The sequence below is a fragment of the Carassius gibelio genome, chromosome A5 (genome assembly GCF_023724105.1).
Source record: "Carassius gibelio isolate Cgi1373 ecotype wild population from Czech Republic chromosome A5, carGib1.2-hapl.c, whole genome shotgun sequence".
Lineage (NCBI taxonomy): Eukaryota > Metazoa > Chordata > Actinopteri > Cypriniformes > Cyprinidae > Carassius > Carassius gibelio.
Window position 1 is genome coordinate 35,407,211 of NC_068375.1, and position 19,315 is coordinate 35,426,525.

Genomic DNA, 19,315 nt, shown 5'->3' on the forward strand with positions numbered 1-19,315 from the left:
TAATCCGAGACGAGCGGATGCCAAGTATAGTAACAGCTGACAAAATGAGTCATGCATGTGGGCAATTTTGGCACCAGAATGGCATTCCTTAGATTCAGAGAGTTTGTTGTATCCACAAATCAAGCAGAATAATGCATAACCACAAACCAATCATGTATTGATCAGAGAACCTGTTTTGCAGGTAGATGGGGTGTTTGTGGTGCCAGGGAGGCGGGACTTCCCTTTGGTCACAGCGTGGGCAGGTGAGAGTGTTTACCTGCTGGATTCCAGAAGGAATGAAGAACAGGAACCAAGAGTTCTTCACTCTGTATACGGCCATCCAGTGACTTGTGTAGAAGTGTCACCCGGCAGAGCTGCACTGGGGATCAAGGGCAGCGGATGGGCCATGAGCGACGGGGGAAACAAGGTATCTGAACAGACACATGGTGCACTTTTTATGCTATGTAATAAAAAAAGTCAATAAATAATGATAATAATACAATTTTATTCAGTATGCATGCATTAAATATATTGAAAGTGGCAGTAAAGACATTTATAATGTTACAAAAGATTTCTACTTCAAATAAATAATGTTGTTTTGAACTTTCTGTTTCATCAAAAAATTCTGGAAAAAATATTATTTAGTACAACTGTTTTTAACATGGCTAAAAAATATTATTATTTAGTGCAACTGTTTTTAACTTTGCTAAAAAATATTATTATTTAGTACAACTGTTTTTAACATTGCTAATAAATATTATTTAGTACAACTGTTTTTAACATTGCTAAAAAATATTATTATTTAGTACAACTGTTTTTAACATTGCTAAAAAATATTATTATTTAGTACAACTGTTTTTAACATTGCTAAAAAAAAATTGATAAGCAAATCGGCACAGTAGAATGATTTCTGAAGGATCGTGTGACACTGAGTAAAGATGTGTAAAATTCAGCTTTGCATCACAGGAATAAATTACATAAAAAAAATATAACAATAGAAAACTATTTTATTTTACATGGTAATTATATTTCACAACCTTACTGTGTTTTTTTTTTATTAAATAAATACAGCCTTAGTGAGCAGAAGAGACTTACTTTAAAAACATTCCAAAAATCTTTCAGACCCCAATTATCATTATCATTATTATTATTATTATTATTAGCAGTAGTAATAGTAGAAGTAGTAGTAGATTTCCCTTCACATCTGTGTAAAAGCTCTCTCACATCAAAACTCAGCAGATTTACTTTCTTAATACATGTTTGTGTTCTTATTGTGCACAACGTGTTTGTTATTCCAAGTACAAGCTGTTTTATCATATCAAAATGACTTTGTGTTGTCTGATGTCACCGGGCACTCTTATTTTTCAATACCATTTGAGTATGCAATGCCTACTTTTCATAATCCAGTGAATATCTAATAAATTAAATCAAGCTCCGCCATACGGTTTTTCCTGTTGAATATCTTATTGTCAATATAGGGAATCTTGCATTGCCATATACGTATTAGAGATACTACTTCTGATTGTCTATTTATACGAAACAAGGCAAATTACATTTCTTAATCCATTTCCCGTTTTCAGCTGCCTTTTGTGTGGCATCATTTGCATATCCAATCAATTTATGCATCCGAGTAGACATCTAGATTTGATTTTAAGCACTCTTTTACTAGAGTAATCTTTTACTGAAACAACATTTAAATAGATTATGTTGTCAAATTTATTTAAAAATAAATTTTGCAAGCATTTCAAATGTAACGGCTACATTTCAACAAATGATATTGGTGAAATATAAACTCTGTCGAACTTATTAACTTTGCTGACAGAACAGTAGAAATCATGACTAATTTAAATTTCAAGTTTGAAGCTTTCTGTTATATTCAACCTAGTCAGGCTGCTGAAGCAAACAGATCACAATTCCATTTTGTGTCACTGGTGGTACAAGATTAAACCATCTTTTTTTTTAGGTTTACTTTTTGGTGTTTTATACCTTTATTGGGAGGGGGGTGGTGAGCTGGGATGCCCGAAGCGCAACAGTGCTAAATGTTGACGCGCTGCCAACAGGGCCAACACGCATTTAATCTTTTAACTGTGAAAAAATATATCATGATTTATTAGCAGGTGATTTTATCGTAAGTGAATGCCAGTACATTATTACAGGATCAGTTGGGAGTAAGCTGAGGTTTAGAGCATAGCTCAAGGGCACAGAGGTGATGTTTTATGGATCATCCCACATGAGTGTTGTCACTATTTACAGTTTTATGGCTTACCAGCTGAGATCTTGAACCACTGAAGCCCCACCACCACATGATGTCAACAAGTGTGGTCTGCCGATCTCATGTGGCCCATCACCAGTGAAGTCCAGTGTGACCTTATTCCCAAAGTCATGATAGATAAAAAGTTGTTGTTATCTTAGGAATAGACCTGTTACTTAATTAACCCATGACTGGGTCCCAGTGCTCCTAAAAATCCCTAGTTTGTTTCTAAGTCTGGCATGTGAAGCTCAGAGATTCATTTAGAGGCCATAGACAAATCAGTGTTATTTTGTGCTTTTAGAGTTTTTTTGTTAATATTTTGAATTAAATGTAATTTTATATTTTCAGCTTTTTTTTTCAAATATGTAATTGAAATGTCTATATTGCAATTAAAATGTCTGTATAGTTTTTATACCTGTTAGTTTTAGTTATTTTAGTACTCAAACTTAAAGCAAAAGAGAAATGTTTCCTTAGCAGCTAGTTGAAATTAGGGGTTTTATAGTTAATTAAAACCATAAAAAATGAAATTACTTGAAATAAAATAAATGTTAACCGAAATAAGGTATAAAAATAAACTTATTTTTATTTCAGCTAGTTTCCAAGGCAGCATATCTCATTTCTAATTTAGACCACACTAATGTAGAATTGAAATAAAAAATTATATACATATTTAAAACAACAAAAAATATTAAAGTATAAAAATAAACATATTTTTATTTCAGCTAGTTTTCAAGGCAACATATCTAATTTCTAATTGTTTCTAATTTAGACAACACTAATTTAGAACTTAAAAAATTAATAAAGTTATATACAGTACATATTAAAAAACAACAAAAACTAATACAAATTACAAAAACACACAAGAAAATTACTAAACCTTAACTAAAATTACCATGAAACCATGAAAAATAAAATTAAAATCTAATTCAAAATATTAACAACAAATATGATAGTACCTCAGTGTTACTGAAATAACACTGGCTGAAATAATATAATACTAATAAATAACCATAAATGATTAATGATTAGAATTATGATTAAAAAGTATGATTATTCATAAATAATAGTTCATAAAGTTAATAAAAAATGCAAATAATTATTCTTCAAGTAGTTCAAGTGTTTTTGTTATGTTTTTAGTTTTGGTTGGTGCCAAGTTTCTCCAGAGGCTTTGAGTTTGAGCCGGTGGAGTCCTGTACTCATACTCTCCTGATTAAAAGCTCAACTATCATGTTAAATAGACCTTAAAATAAACCCCTACAAATCACAATAGCCTTCACAGCAAGTCCCCGGTGTATTTAAGCAAGCGTTTAAATAGTCTGTGTTTGAGTCTGGGGGGAGATCAGCACTCGAGGGGGAGGGATGGGTTTACTCAGGGGAGACTGGTAGTATTTCACCGAAGCGACAGGCCTAGATGTTGACAGTAATCAGATGAGTGCTTGATAGATGGATGCAGATGGTGTCCTGTTGTATCACACAATGCTTTGGCTCTCTTTCTCCACTGACATCACCCTCATTTAAACACTCTCATTAACCAAACGGGCACCGACGATGCAGCAGAGAGTTTGAACGACAGGACAGTTTGTCTTGTTTCACTGTTTTATTTAATAGAAAGTGTTAGAATCATATCTCTTGTTGCACTGATTTTTGAAAAACACTTCTTGTTTGCGTTGCTTAACAAAAAAAGTGTTAAAAACCTTCTGTACATAGGCAGTGAATTGCTTTTTCTGCAGATCAGTGTCTGTGAACTGTGCATTTGAATATACATTAACATAATATAAACATGTTATAAGAATATAAGAAAAGGTTAAGAATAAAAATGAAACAATAGAATGATGGAAGACCGTAGCATTCATGTTTTATCATATGGATGTTAATCATTGTGGAAAAACTGTTTGTACCAGCCTAAACTGCTTTGCTGGTCTTGATTGAAGTTGGTCTAGAAAACTTCTCTAAAACCAGCCAACAGACCAGCTTGACCAGCAAACCAACTTAGGCTGGTTTACGTTTAGAATTAGAATTTCAATTAACTTTGTATTTATTTTGTAGAATTTTAGAATTCATATACTTAAAAAGGATATCATTTTATTACAATTGTAACAATGTAGTGCATTGCCCTATGAATGTTTTACTACCGTATTTTCCGGACTATAAGTCACACTTTTTTCATAGTTTGGCCGGTCCTGCGACTTATAGTCAGGTGCGACTTCTTTATCAAAATTAATTTGACATGAACCCAGAGAAATGAACCAAGAGAAAACATTACCATCTACAGCCACGAGAGGGCGCTCTATACTGCATAGAGCGCCCTCTGGCAGCTGTAGACGGTAATGTTTTCTCTTGGTTCTTGGGTCTAAATAAATGCGACTTACAGTCCAGTGCGACTTATATATGTTTTTTTCCTCGTCATGACGTATTTTTGGACTGATGCGACTTATACTCTGGTGTGACTTATAGTCTGAAAAATACGGTACTTATAATTAAAAAAAATCTAGTTTTTAATGAACAATTAATGAATAATTAATCAGATATTAAAGACATTTATAAATACTTTTAATGCAAATAAATGCTCTTGCTTCGAACTTTCTGTAAATCAAAGACTCCCCAAAAAATCACCAAAAATATGAAGCAGAGGTTAGTATTAAATGTTTCTTAAGTAGCAAATCAGGAATTGAAAATATTACACCGGATTTGACCAGTATAGTGCATGTTAACATCATGGTATCTTTTGTAAGGGTGTATATGATCTCAAACCTCTTGACTGTCAACAAAACAACTGCTGATGTGTTGTTTTCCACAGATATTTATCATCAGTTTACTTAAGGAAGTGAAACCATTAACCTCAATTTAGTTTGATGTTCCTGTCTTCAGTCTTTCGATGATCTCAGCAGTTTATCTTGCAGGAATCACACTCTGTTTCATGTTGTGCCACTCCTCTGTGAGAAACTGTACAAGTTTCCATTCTACCAATTCATGATCAGCACCTTTCCCATCCGTTTGATGTTATGTCTGTGAGCCGCGGTGCATGTTGACAGGATTTGCAAACTGCGAGAGGGAAGTCAGACGTGCCAGAACCGACTCTGGTGAATCCAAGAGTGTTTGGACTCAAACACACACAAAAATCATGTGTTTTAATGTGTGTTATTAAATGAGAAGACATATGCCTCAAAAACTTGAGGCTGGAAATAGAGTTCACTGTCTGTGAGGTAACATTAGTAGTGGGTCAGAGCATGGTTTGGTGTTTATTTTTGAACTTGAGCACCAATGAGCACTATTATTACCAATGCAAATTTTGTGAATACACATAATATTTAAGATGAGATTCAGATCTCAGCAGTTTTTACTAAGTTGGCTAGTGTCTAATGTCTGGATGCCTTAATGTGTTTAAATCTGGTTTGTTTTTCTCTCGCTGCTTTATTTTGTGTATGAGGGAGTCAGTTGTATTTTTTTTCAGCTTTCTGTTGTCGTCCTCTTTGTTTTTAAGTTGGAGGAATGGAAGCTCTGGGCATCTGTTGTGTGTATGTGCAGCACAGTGTGTGTTTGAAGCGCTGACCCACACACACACACACACACACACACACACACCGCGTGCGGATCATGCTGGCAAACCCTGAGGCGCCACTTTCATGTTTAACAGCCAGATAGGCTGGTGAAAATGTGGCACACTGTTGCACTTCCAGGTGCTGAAATTCGGAGACGTAGAGCAGTGTCTCGTGAGATCAGGATGAATCTGTTTTTCCCAAGATATAAGGGCTCGAAAATGTGAAATTATACAGAATATAAAGGGACACATTACAGGAGTAATTGTTGATTTTAGTTGTAAATTTGACTACAACATTTTCAGAAAACATCCAATTTTTTGAATAGCCAACTATTTTATTTCATCACTTTCATCCAGTAAACAAAGTGCATCGGTTATAATTTTTCAATTCTCATTTTGCTCATATGGCAAATGCATCACAATAAGTACCGGCATTTTATTTTACATTTTGACAATTTTTATTTGTTTTATTTTTAAATGTATTATTATTATTATTATTATTATTATTATTACTATAAAATTTTGTTGTTGTTTGTTTAGTGCGAATTCATTTTCAATTTTTAATTATTATTATTTTATTAAAATTGTAATATATTGACATCACACTGGTAATTACCAACCACAAAGCTGTTTGGTCTCAAAAAAAAAAGAAGAAGAAAAAAAGATACAAAGTAACATTTTTGCAGATATAACAGCAAAAGTATATTCCACTTTTGTTGTTTTAATATGGAAATTTGTGCAGATTTTATTTTTTATATTTTAAAAGGACACTTTAATAAACTCACAATACAAAACATTCTTATTATAGAAAATTCAAAATGTCTTCTTTTAATACACTACCATTCAAAAGTTTGGGGTCGATAAGATTTAAATTGCTTTTCATAGAAGTGTCTTGACCTCTCCAAAGCTGCATTTAGTTGATAAACAATACAGTAAAGTCATTGTTAAATATTATTACAAATATTACTATTACATTAAAATAACAGTTTTGTGTTTTAATATAATTTTGTATTATTTTTTTTGTTACTTTGGTGCTCAAGAAACGTTTATTATTATCAAATTTGAAAGCAATTGAATCCGTGTTACATTCTTTCAGGTTTATTAAGGTTTATTTGACAGGATGACTTAATAGAAAGTTCAAAAGAACAGCATTTCTTTTGAAAAATATTTTTATTTTGGTAACATTCTACATGCCTTTACTGTCACTTTTGATCAGTTTAAGATTTTGTGTCCTTGCTGAAATGTATTAATTTAATTCCAAAATATAATTATCCCAAACATTTGAATGGTAATGTACATTCTAAAGAAGTGAACACTGAATATTTTCACATGTCAAAGCTTCATCTTGATTTAAAGGTGGTAATGTTTCAATGAAAATGTTATTTGTGAAATGTGCTCAACCTCAGTGCAACAGCTAAATCATTGTTTACTTGTGTAAATGCCTCCGTAACCTCCTGAATCCCGTAATGATGAATAAATCCCAAAGATAGTCCCAGGAGTCTGTCTTCATGCCAGTGACATATGCACTCATCGCGGTTTCATTCTAATCAGTGTTCCTCCTCAAGTCTTTACATATTGTAGCTTTACATATTGGAAGCTTTTCTCGTGTCTTGATGACAGACTCCGGGTTGGCTGTAATTTTTGGGTCCTCTCAAGGATTTTGGCTGGCAGCACGGTGGCTCACAATTAAGTGTGTCTGGCCCAAACTGGAGGCACTAAACAGCTGGCATGAGCTCAAATCTGACATCATGCAGTTCTTCTCTCTTCTCTCTCTTTTGTTTAACATCTCTATCTGTTGCCTCAATAATTTGCGTCCAATTTGGCCCGTGCCGTTATCTTTCCTTTGCTCACTGTTTAAATGGCAGCTGATGCAATCAGTTAACCAATCTCTTTTTAGGATTTAATTACTTCAGAGATGGTGTTTAATGTGAGCGGATTGATCAAGCGCTTCAGTTGTTTTAAAGCACCTGGACCGGCGGTACACTGGTTTATTTTCAATTATTGAACACTTTGCTTCTTTGTGTTTTCAGAAAACTTTATTTGATCACATGAGGAGGAAGTGAGTGTAAAAGTTTGCAGTTTAGAAGCAGTAAATTATTTGAATGCAAGTTAATGGAAGGTAGGCTCTAAAATATCAATGCAATATTGCAAGAACTGTACTATTGATAATATTATAATAGTAAAAACAGACTTCTTACTTTCACGCTTCTTTTCTTTTTATGATCAGTAAGTTGCTGGTTGGTAATTGTTTGTTTCATAATAAAATTAAAAATTAAGCGAACATAAAAGTAGGCCTTATTATGACATTTGCCATACAGGAAAAGCATCAGTTAAGAAAAAAAAAGTTGAAAGATGTTATCTGAAGCACTGCCCTACTATATGTTCCACTTTTTTTTTAATGTTTATATCCTATTTATATTTATGTACCCATAAACATGTGGCTTGTCACTTTTCATGTTGTAGGATGACCATTGGGTGCTAATCATAATGTCGCAAAATGGCAAAGGCTTAGCTCATGAATACTAATTAGATACTTTTTAAATAATTTAACTTGGTCTTTTATTGTTTTGATGAGGTAGTTTATGAGATTTATGCAGGTCTGTAATCAAGTTTTTGTTCAATTCCAAATGTATTTCTGATCAAATGAGCTAATGATTACCTTGATTGGCCAATTGTTGATGTAAGTGACAGCTTTGGCTAAAGTAGATGTTCACTATTGTTTAAAAGTTTGGGGAATGTACAACTTTTTAATATTTTCAAACAAAATATTTTACGCTCACCGAGGCTGCAATTATTTGATCAAAAACATAGTAAAAACAGTAATATTGTGAAATATAATTACAGTTTACTAGAGCTGTTTTCTATTTAATTTGTTCCTGTGATTGTAAAGCTGAGACTAAGTTGCTAAACAGTAAGTCATGTGAGAAATAACCTTAGAATGTATATACATCTTAGCTGCCTCTAGTGGCAGATAATCTCTAATAAACATACTATTACAGAGATTAAATTTAACCTACTTACAAACATTTGTAACCTGAGCTTTAAATGTAAGTTTAGATTCAATCAGTTTTCAAAGGTATTTATAATGAGAAACTATCCCTGACACAAAAACATTTAGCTCTCTATGGATACTATTTGACATAGAGAAAAACATACATACTGTTTAGGACACATTTAGCTACAAGCAATTCTCTTTTAGTCGTGTCAATACATTAACCATAGAATTTTTAAGTTCATTTGGAACTTGTGTAAAACTATTACAACATAAAAAAAAATTATAGGATCATCTGCATACATTTGTAAATTAGTGCCAGGACATGCTGATGTAGAATGAAGATCAATTAAATATTAAGCAAATAACAATGGACCCAAAATCGATCCCTGAGGAACACCTGTAGATGTACGTAGATCAATTGAGTAATGATTTTGTACTCTAATATGCTAACGCTGATCTGACAGATATTATTATATCCAACTGAGTGTATGCAAGGAGAAATTAAAACTAGATGACTTTGTCAAAAGGATTATATGATTAACAGCAGTCTCAGTTGAATACTTTGCTCTAAAGCCAAACTGCATTGAATGCAAGGTAAAATAATTATTACTCAAGTGACTGCTAAACAGTGGATAGGAAACTGATTGGACTATAATTATCGATAGAAAGGGGATCTCCACTTTTAAATATTAGAAAAAAAAATAGCCGACTTCAAAACACTTGGAAATTTACCCTGAGAAATTGAAAGGTTAGCAATTTTGATTAATGTGGAACTAGACTCTCTAAGCATAACAATATCCATACCATATTTGTATTTTGCTCTAGTTGGTTTAAGAAATCTAATCATTCTCAAAACGTCTAATTTAGTAACAGGCCTTATACCAAATGGGCACTGTTTTAGTGTCACATGTTCATTCAGAAATAATTCTAATATGTTGATTTGCTGATTCTTTTTTATTATCCATGCAGAAAACAGGTGTGGAAACCATAATAATATTTTTTTTTAGGGTTCTTTGAGTAAAATTTTAAAAGAATATAATTAATTTGAAAAAAAAAAAAAAAATAGAAATGTAAAAGACTTTACTCTCAGTATTAAAAGTATATTTTTTTATTGTTTTTTTTATCTTACTGTCCCCAAACTTATCAGTTATCAATGTACTTTCAATTCAGTGATCCCTTTAACTGAAAAATTCATAATGCATAATGAGAACCCTTTACATGCTAAAATGCCAGTTAAACAGGTTGCTTCAGATGTTGTGTAATGCTTAAAGTGTGTTAGAAGTTCTTAAAAATGCATGCAAGACTTGAGAAATGTGTTATCTGGCACCAGTGGATGCAAGCTGTGGGCCTGACATTTGAACCTTAGCAGGTGTTAAGGCACAATCCTGCCAGTTTTACAATCTATCTTCCATCTCACCAGGAGCAATCGTCCTGTCTCCTCAGATTCAGGTGTACAGCCTGGAGACCAGCCAGTGCGAGCTGACCGTGGGGAACTCGGCGGGAAACTTCACCTGCGTCGACCTGAGAGACAGCCACCCTCACCTGCTGGTGTGTGGGAACAAAGACAGGCGGTACGACACACTCGCAAACATGTGTACCTCATCTATCACTGTTACATTCACACACACACGCTCCTTTCTGTCTTCTGTCTGGCAACTTAAAGCCTCCTGCGACTTGAGTTTCTTAAACAGAGAGAGTTTGATGAGTTCCGATGGAATAGTAGCGCTCTCATTTACACCTACAGCTGGTGTGAATTCTTTTATTTTAGGTTCCATTAGATTTCCCTAGAGCAACTAGTTTTATTTTTTAGGATTAGTGGGAATGTATTGAAGCCTGGTGACACAGAGCCTTGGTTTTCATAAGAGACAGGTTTAAATTGGGCTCTTATATCCTTCCCCACTCTTGTCCTTCCGTGTGTGAATCTCACAAAGCGTTTTAACAGCATGTCTGCGTAAAAAAAGAGATAACTATTTATAGTTTGTTTGAATTGTGACATAATTTTCATCATTCATTAATTTATAAATATATTTAAAATATTAGATTATTTCAGTATTATTATAATTAATATAAGTTGTTTTGAAATATATGATTGTATGAATAAAAGTATTTTTTTTTTTTTTAAATATATTTAAAAGAAATATATTGACGGCAAACTTTTGGAACAGTATTGTACAAAAAAAAAAAAATAATAAATAAATTAAATGGTGGTCCCTGACAAAACGTACAAGATATTAAATAGATTTATTTATAATTTGTTATAAAATCATCTCAATTAAGAGAGCCACATAGATGTACAGATCTTTCTTGCTAAATTGCATACATGCAATGCTTTTAGAAGTGTTCTTCTTTCCAAAATATCCTGATTTATTGGATTATTATTTTTACCATATAATGAAATGGGTAATTATGAAAAATATTTGCGTTTTATTAGTGGTCATTTTGAGTTCTCGTTGTATACAATTTTAAATAGAAATAAAATAATATTGTTGGATTTATCAACACCCACACCTCCTGTAATTTACTCTGAAAAGTGCACTTTTAAAAATGCTGCATTATAATAATAGCAATAGGAACGTGTAGTTGAAATTCAAAATAATGTCATGGTAAAAAATAAATAAAAAACTTAATTTGTATTTTGAGTAGGAACTTGGACTTTTTCAGATTCCCTGAAATTGTGTTACATTAAGCAGCATTTGCACTTTTTACTTTCATTAACTTTAAAACATAAATAACTTTTTAACTAAAATAAAATAGTCACTGGGAACTCGCCACACATTCAGTGCCAAAAACTGAGGGTGTAAATGTCTTTATTTTATAATGCAAAATGTAATTTTCTCTTTAAATTTTCAAGAGAGAATGTGACCTAGGCATGTTTTTAAAAGATTTATTGAAATTCATCCAGCAATTCATCAGGACATGAGCCGAATTTGAACCTTCCACATGTGCACCACATTTCAATATGGGTGTTGTGCACTAACCGCTACACCACAGCTCTGAGAACAGAAGTTTTTTGTAAATGGTTGGTTCATTGTCTACTTTCTACATACAGCACATTTGAGTTTAATATATTTGCATTAGATATCCAAGATTAAAGCACTTAGAATAAAACACACCTAATTATGTCTAAAGCGAAAAAACTTTTTTTCCCCCACAGCTGTGGTCCTTTCAAAGCGCGACAAGCACTCAGGCTTGCTCTCGACTATTTTTGGCTTACCTTGAAAATCATTTTACGGAAAGCATCTGAAAAGCTCAGGCACTTATAGAAGTGGGAATGGGAATAATGAAAGCTCTCTGTTTGAAAGGATGGTGTTATTGTCAGCGGTTCATCACTGAGGGCTATTGATTTAGTGGACAAAGAGATGTTGGAGACGAGGAGAGATGTGGTACATCTGCCCAGCGGACTCAATACAGAATCCAGAGTGCGGTCCACATCTGATGCTTGCGTCTCAATTAGTCTTTGCCGAATAAAGAGCCATTTCATTGACACTTGTGACAGCGGGAGCCCTATTTTGGCAGGTGGAGAGATGCTTGGCAGGTCTTTGTAAATAAATTCCAACTGCATCTTCGCTCAGACACTATATAGAGTGCCAAGAGGGAGGACATGATGTCTCTCTGGCCAGCTGCGCTCTCTTTTAAAACATCCCTCTTTCTTCGTCCATCTTTGCACGGTTCCGACAAAGCGAATGCTCTCACCTTTTGTTCATCTTTGATGAATGAGCGAAGCGAAACACTCCTTGGAGTGTCATTTTGGCTGTAATGATTTGACCCCATCTGATTCATCTGCGGGCAAAACACCAGTCAGCTCAGAGGAAATGAGGGCTCAGGTCTTGTCCTTTATTAGCGTGGCCAAAGGCCAGGACCTAATGCATCGGTTCTGCTCTCCAATTTGTTCAGCCTCTATATGGAGAGAGCAAGAGAGAGAGGAGTCTGTGTTTGTGTTGTAGTGCCTGATTGGATCTGCTAGGAACTGAATAGGTGAATGTTCAGCTCCAGTCTTGAAAATTTAGAAAAAAAACAAGGATTGCTGTTTCTTCTTTAGAAACTTAAACATTTATGGATGACCTCGTTAGGGAAGCTTCTGCCTTCTGATTTTATTAGTCATTTAAGAACCCTCCTGGCTGATAAAGGCTATGCTGGAAGTAGCTGGTTTTAACTGGTCTCCCAGCCTGGCCAAGCAAGTGTTCAGCTGATTTTAGTCAAAACCTCTCTAAAACCAGCCTGCAAACTAGGCTGGAGGACTAGCCTTAACCAACCAACTAGTTTCAGCTGTTCTTTTCAGCAGGGCTTCTTTCTAAAATTATAATTAGGATGCTGATTTATATAGAGCGCGTTAGGGACATCCACTTTTTGAGAAGTATTTTTTTTTTTCTCTATTAATTCCCATAGGGAAATTTAAAAAGCTTTAGTTTAATAGTTATAAACCATGAACCAAACCAAGCAGCTATGAGTTATGAGTTATTAGTTAACAAAAAAGTATCTGAAACCAGACAAAAAAGGAAGAGGTACAAGACTATGTACTAAACGGGGAAAAACTGCAATCCCATGAAGCATTGTGAAAGACAATCAAATTAAAAATTATGAATATTAAACTATTAATTTAAAGTTGTTGATAATATCTATTCACCTACTTATATCAAACCCTGAAAGTATGCACTCTTCACTGCATACTGCTTAGATTCATTGCGGGTATTTTTAACAATGATAATGACTGTGATTTGAACAGGTTTATTAGAAAAACATATTAAACAAAAGTAATTTTCTAAAAATGTTTTGTATTGTTTGTTACTGTTAAAGCTGCATTTTTTTTTTTAAAACAGCCAATTTTTTTGTTTCACTGCATATAATTGTAGTAAAGTTAGCTATGATGGTGTTGATGATGATGATTATGGGCTCATGTGTGCTAGCTGTGTACATGCTCTTTTCATGGCCCCATGTATCCTGTTGTGATTTTGCTCACGGTTGGTGGCACTGGAAGTGCCTGTGAACAATACTCTTGATTAATTGAAGGAAGCCTGTCTGCTGACAGCTCAGCGAAACTAGATCTTGTTTTAGCATTAGATTTATGACCACTGCAACCTGCCAGTAAATATATTACAGCCTCTTACAAGAATATACGCTTTGATGAAATTAAAACAGGACAATAGATAGGCACAGCCACATAATTACTCGCTGCATTAAATCCTTCTTGGCTATGCATTAACGATCCATTCTGACTAATATCTTTTGTTCTTCAACTGTTGTTGTTTTTTTCAGGGGGAGAGGGGGGTCCAAGCTAAATTTAATTTTGTCGATTATCTTTTGGAAAGCACCAGCATAGAGTCATCCTTTGGCTGCCTCCAGTACCATTAAAGAGGACAGATGGAATTGAGCTCCTTTGGGCCTGTAAAAGTAATTTCTTTATACCAGCCACTAATGCCATCCCACAGTGGTGCACTGTTAGTGGGGAAAGCTGTCATATTGCAGTTTCTATAACACATTCATCTTGTTTAGTGAAGTCAAGTAAGACTTTTGACTAAAGTATGGTCCACTTTAAACTTTAATTTTGGCCAAGATTTGACCATTTTGCCACGTTATGCAACCAACCACAGTTAATGTGGTTTAGTGGCCAGTATGTTTGAAATATATTATTACAGTTACAGTTCGACCTGATTTTTCCGATACCGATAGCTAGGTTGGACCACACTGGCTGATACCGATTAATCAACCAATAGTTTTAAAAATAGATACTGAACAAAAACCAAAATAGTGCTTTACTATTTAAAAAAAAAATGGCTGAACCATACCTTGTACAGAAAATTTACAAATTATATATTGATCATCATTAAATTACATATTGATAATTAAAGTTAGTTTATAGGCCACAGCATTAAAGTTACATACATATGGATGTTGTATGTATACTCTTACACTTTAATTGCTTCTATTCCAGAACACCTGATGATTACTTAATCAAAATATGGCAGTCGCACATGTGGCAAAAAGCTAAGTGCTGCGTCTAGAAGAACTCACAGGTATCAGGGATCACACACAACACATGTATCACATTCAGTTCAAGCAGCAGCCTAAAACTAATTATTTAATCACCAAAGGTTCACTTCAAGAATAATAAAAAAAAACAGCATAGATGAGTTTGAAGTTTTGTGTTTAAAAAAGAAACAAAACAGCAAAACAGAATGAAAAAGTGTGATCTATATTCTAGCTCGCTATATGAAGCATAAAGACTTTATTAAACCCACAGACAGACAAATGTTTCACTGAAAAATGCACAATAAAAATTCGCCCAGCCCAGGGAGAAGTCATTAAGTACATTAACAATGATTTGGGGCAAATATAATGTAATTTGATGGAAAACTGTAATTGGCTGAACATAAGCATGCTTTCTCATGTCACAACTCAAATAGATGGTAATAATCGTGAAATTAAACATTTGCGTCAGACTTGCGTGAGTTTTGGTCACATTGTTTTAACCATTTGAGGTGCAGCTAATGTTCGCGTTCTCTTAGCTTTGATAACAAACATACTGCTGTTCTCCACTGATGCAACATCTAGTCAACACATGAATTACTTAGTAATTACATTAAAACATGCACTACAGTATAATGTGCGCACACCATTTCGTTGCCGATGTTTTAAATCCACGTGTCTGAAGTGTCCACTCTGTGAAGCGCACAAACAGCATGTGCTGTCAGTGATTTCCACCTCTACAGACTGCTCTTGTACTGTATAATGACAGCAGAGTCTTCTCAGCTGCTTCAGCAATGGATGCAACCTGAAAAAACGCAAACCGGAAAAAGCAGTCAACTATCGGTGCCGATTAATCGGCAAAACCAATACATCGGTCGACCTCTAATTACAATCAGTGTTGTTTTTATCCATATTTTGAATAATGTTTATATATATATATATATATATATATATATAAATATATATATATATATATATATATATATATATTCTATCATTTATGTTTTCATTTTAATTTATTTAAAGTAAATAAAATGTTATATTTTTGTCATTTTCATACATTTTTTTATTTTTTAATGTCTATTTAGTTTATATAGTTATGTAGGTACATTAGATAGTATGCTATATCACAGATGAGGATGCTGCAGGTGACAGATCATTTATAGCCTTTTCTCACGGCAGCTGGAATAAATGGCAGAGTGTAATCCAGAAAGGTTGAATTACCATGGTTTAATATGATATGAACGAACTGATTGTTAGATTTAATCACTTTTAATAGCACAATTTATTGTAATGCTTTTTAACCTCAGTTGATCAGAACAAAAGTTGCAGTTGTAACTAACTTATTTAGATGTCCAGTGAAAACTCTTATTTGGGTCATAATTTCAAGATGTAGAATCTGAGAATACAAAGTTCAGTATCCACACCGGTTCGGTGACTGACAGCCACATATTAGATTCATCCCCGCTGGAGTCATGTCGTTGCACAACCCATGCAAGGAAGATACTGCCACAAATAACTGCAACTGCAGGTTTTCAAACAGATGGCGATAAAGATGCAAAACGTACGGCCTGCAGCTTTTACTATAATAACCCTTATAACTTAGTACTTTATATGTTAACATATTTAAAATGTGATTTAAAAAAAATCCAGGTTTGCTTTACTTTTTTTTTTTTTTTTGTGTGTGTGTGCAATTTTGTGATTACATATCAATATGGCTATAAAGTAATAATACTAGTAAAAATTTGTAGTTGCAATAGTAGTAAGTAATATATAAGAAAAAATACTAAATAAAAACAAAATATTGCAATTGTAATATTTCATTATAAAACATAAAGTATTTTAGAAAAAGACAACAATAATAATAATACATTGCAAATATAAAAATAATCTTTATTTCTTTATTTTCAAATGTTAAACCATCAAACTTTTATTTTGATGGTGCTTATATTTATTGAATTAAATCACAGCCTTTGCAATTTTAATAATTGCACTAAGCCATATCGTGATTTAAATTTTATTTAATTTAATTGTGCAGTCCAATTTAAACGGTCTGTGCACAGTGTGCTGACACTTAAAGAGGATCTTATGTGTAGCGGTAATGACATTGATTTGCTTCTCTATTGCAGCGTGAGAGTGTTTGACTTGCGTACGGGCTCCTCAGTCATCTCTTTATATGCCCATCACATGGGCGTGACCACCATCCAGGCAGATGATTGGAAGATCGTAAGTGGCGGTGGCGAGGGATTGGTCTGTGTGTGGGAAATGAGGATAAGAGCCAAACTCTGGGAAATGCACAACAGGTGAGAATATTCATTTTATTAACATTTTTAACAATTGTGTGTAACAAGAGTGAACAAGTGTTTACCAAGAGTGAATAACAATTCTGGCATCATGTAGCCCACAAAAAAAAAAAAAAAAAAGATAAGGCATTTCTTTAGCTCAAACAGTGGAACATGGCACTGGCAACACTAATGTCTTAGGTTCGATTCCTAGGGAATAAAATGTACTTTGAAATGACTTTAAATCACTTCGGATAAAAGTATCTGGCAAATGCATACATTTTTAAATAAAACTAAGCCATGAAAGCCTGATATATCAAATATGAGATTCAACAAAAACAAGGTTTTTTTTATTTATTTGGTCTATTAATTCATAATCCAGGCTTTACAGGGTTAAGATGATCCTGATGTGATTGTTTTCAAAAGCAGCAGTGCCTGACAACACGTAATTGTTCTGTGTGTGAACAGACACCCGGTTCGCCACATACAGTTCAACAGCAGCTCCCTGGTGACGGCCAACGTCCCCAATGAGAAGAACCCTCGCGGGGCTTGTATCACAGACGATGACCTCACCGCTCACCGCAGGTAAAAACACATATTACTTGATGTTGTGCTGTCTTTGCTGTTATGTTCCCACTTGTTTATTCTGTTCTTTGATTTTTCTTTAGGTACAGAGGACTGATCTGTCACTATGATTTCTCAATGGACTCGTCTACCCCGGATCATGTCCTGCCCATCTGCAGGTCCAACTACACTGAGTCCTCTGGATACAACTATAACATTGGCTTGGCGATGCCGTATGATGTACTGAAAATCACCTAGGTTGGCATCTTATTCTCTGTTCTTTTAGGATCAGTCGCAGTGGAAAGATTGATATTGAATTTGCTATTTTAAAATGATACAGGGACATATTTCTTAAAAAAAAATAAAAATAATAATTTTATTATAAATAATGTAATTTCAAAACTGTGTGTCTGGATGGCCCTTTAAGATCTATGGACTGTATGGACTAGAATTGTGTACATTTTTACTTGTCTTTGCTCATTTTAGTATACACTATCATAATATTAAATCATCATCTGAGAAGATGAAATACAAATGATACAAAATGAAGTTTAAGTGGTTTCATAACTCTCTGCAGTCTGTAATGCAGTACACAAAGGTAGTTTGATTGATTTTTTTTTTTATTTTATACAGGGTTTCCACGGGGTTGTAAAAGGTAGTAAAAGGTAGTAAATTAAATTATGCCAAATTAAGGCCAGTAAAAAGTAGTAAACGTCATCTGACGAGGTAGTAAATTTTCGAAGCCCCGTCTAACTGGGTCTATATCCATAGACAGTAAAAGAAATATCATGGGTGTCCAAACCGCGGCCCGTAGTCCAGTTTTTATTGGCCCACAGCCAGGGTACAAAATTAACAAGCGCCAAGTGCGGTTAGATTTTCCGTTTGGTGACAGTGAAGTGCCAGTTTAGGCGTCTGGTCTATTTTTTACGCGATCCGCGTCAATTCCAGAAGGAAGTCACACCAAGAAACACGAAATAATCCGGTCAATTGTCAAAATAGAAGCAATTTTCAAATTAAAATACCGTGAGTGACAAATGTGATCATAGGTGTGAACAGGCAGGCGGCGGACCGCGCGTGATTTTCCGTTCCGCGTCGCTTCGGCGTCCGGTGTGAAACAGGCTTAATCTCAAAAGGCTGTCCGCAACATTGGCGGGTGAATGTTCATCATACCAAAATAATAAAAAAAAGATATTACAATTTCCTTTTGTAATATTATGATGCCTTGAAATTAGTTCAAATCTCCTGAGAATCTAGAGCGAGTGAGCAAAAGCGCGCATGCAAACCGTACTGTGTAGCGAGCGCACGGCAGAGAGGGAGAGACCTTGCGTGTGTGTGTGTGTGTGTGTGTCTCTCTCTCTCATGCAGTGGTGACGCGTTTATATAAACGGCACCTAAACACTGTAAAAAATATTATGACATTTTAATTGTTTATTAATAAACACGTGTTTCTGTGTAAGCTGCAAAGATGAGGATGACACTGACTCGCGATCTTCGCAGAAGTGAACGCACCGGAGAAAAATGCTTTTCTTACGGATTAGCCAGGGGCGGACTGGCCATTGGGAGCACCGGGACATTTGTAGCCTAGTGTACAATGCTTATTTATTTTGAAGGTGACGAAGGAAGCAACAGTAGCACTAGTGCTGTTAGTGCTCCTGCTGTTGAACACGAGAGGGTGGACAGTTCAGCTTTTGAGTCAGAGAAAATTCAGCTAAAGTTTAAGCTATAAGCAAAACTAAACATGC

At 34.4% G+C, this 19,315-nt stretch overlaps 1 protein-coding gene across 1 annotated transcript in view; it reads left to right on the forward strand.

Moving 5' to 3' along the window:
• Positions 1-19,315, forward strand: part of LOC128014169 (F-box/WD repeat-containing protein 8) — a 35,117-nt gene that overhangs the window by 2,442 nt on the left and 13,360 nt on the right. Inside the window, exons 7-11 of the mRNA XM_052597525.1 lie at positions 182-406; positions 10,207-10,334; positions 16,857-17,030; positions 17,478-17,594; positions 17,678-17,831. Coding sequence (XP_052453485.1) covers positions 182-406; positions 10,207-10,334; positions 16,857-17,030; positions 17,478-17,594; positions 17,678-17,831 — 798 coding nt within the window. The remainder of the gene's footprint in view (positions 1-181; positions 407-10,206; positions 10,335-16,856; positions 17,031-17,477; positions 17,595-17,677; positions 17,832-19,315) is intronic.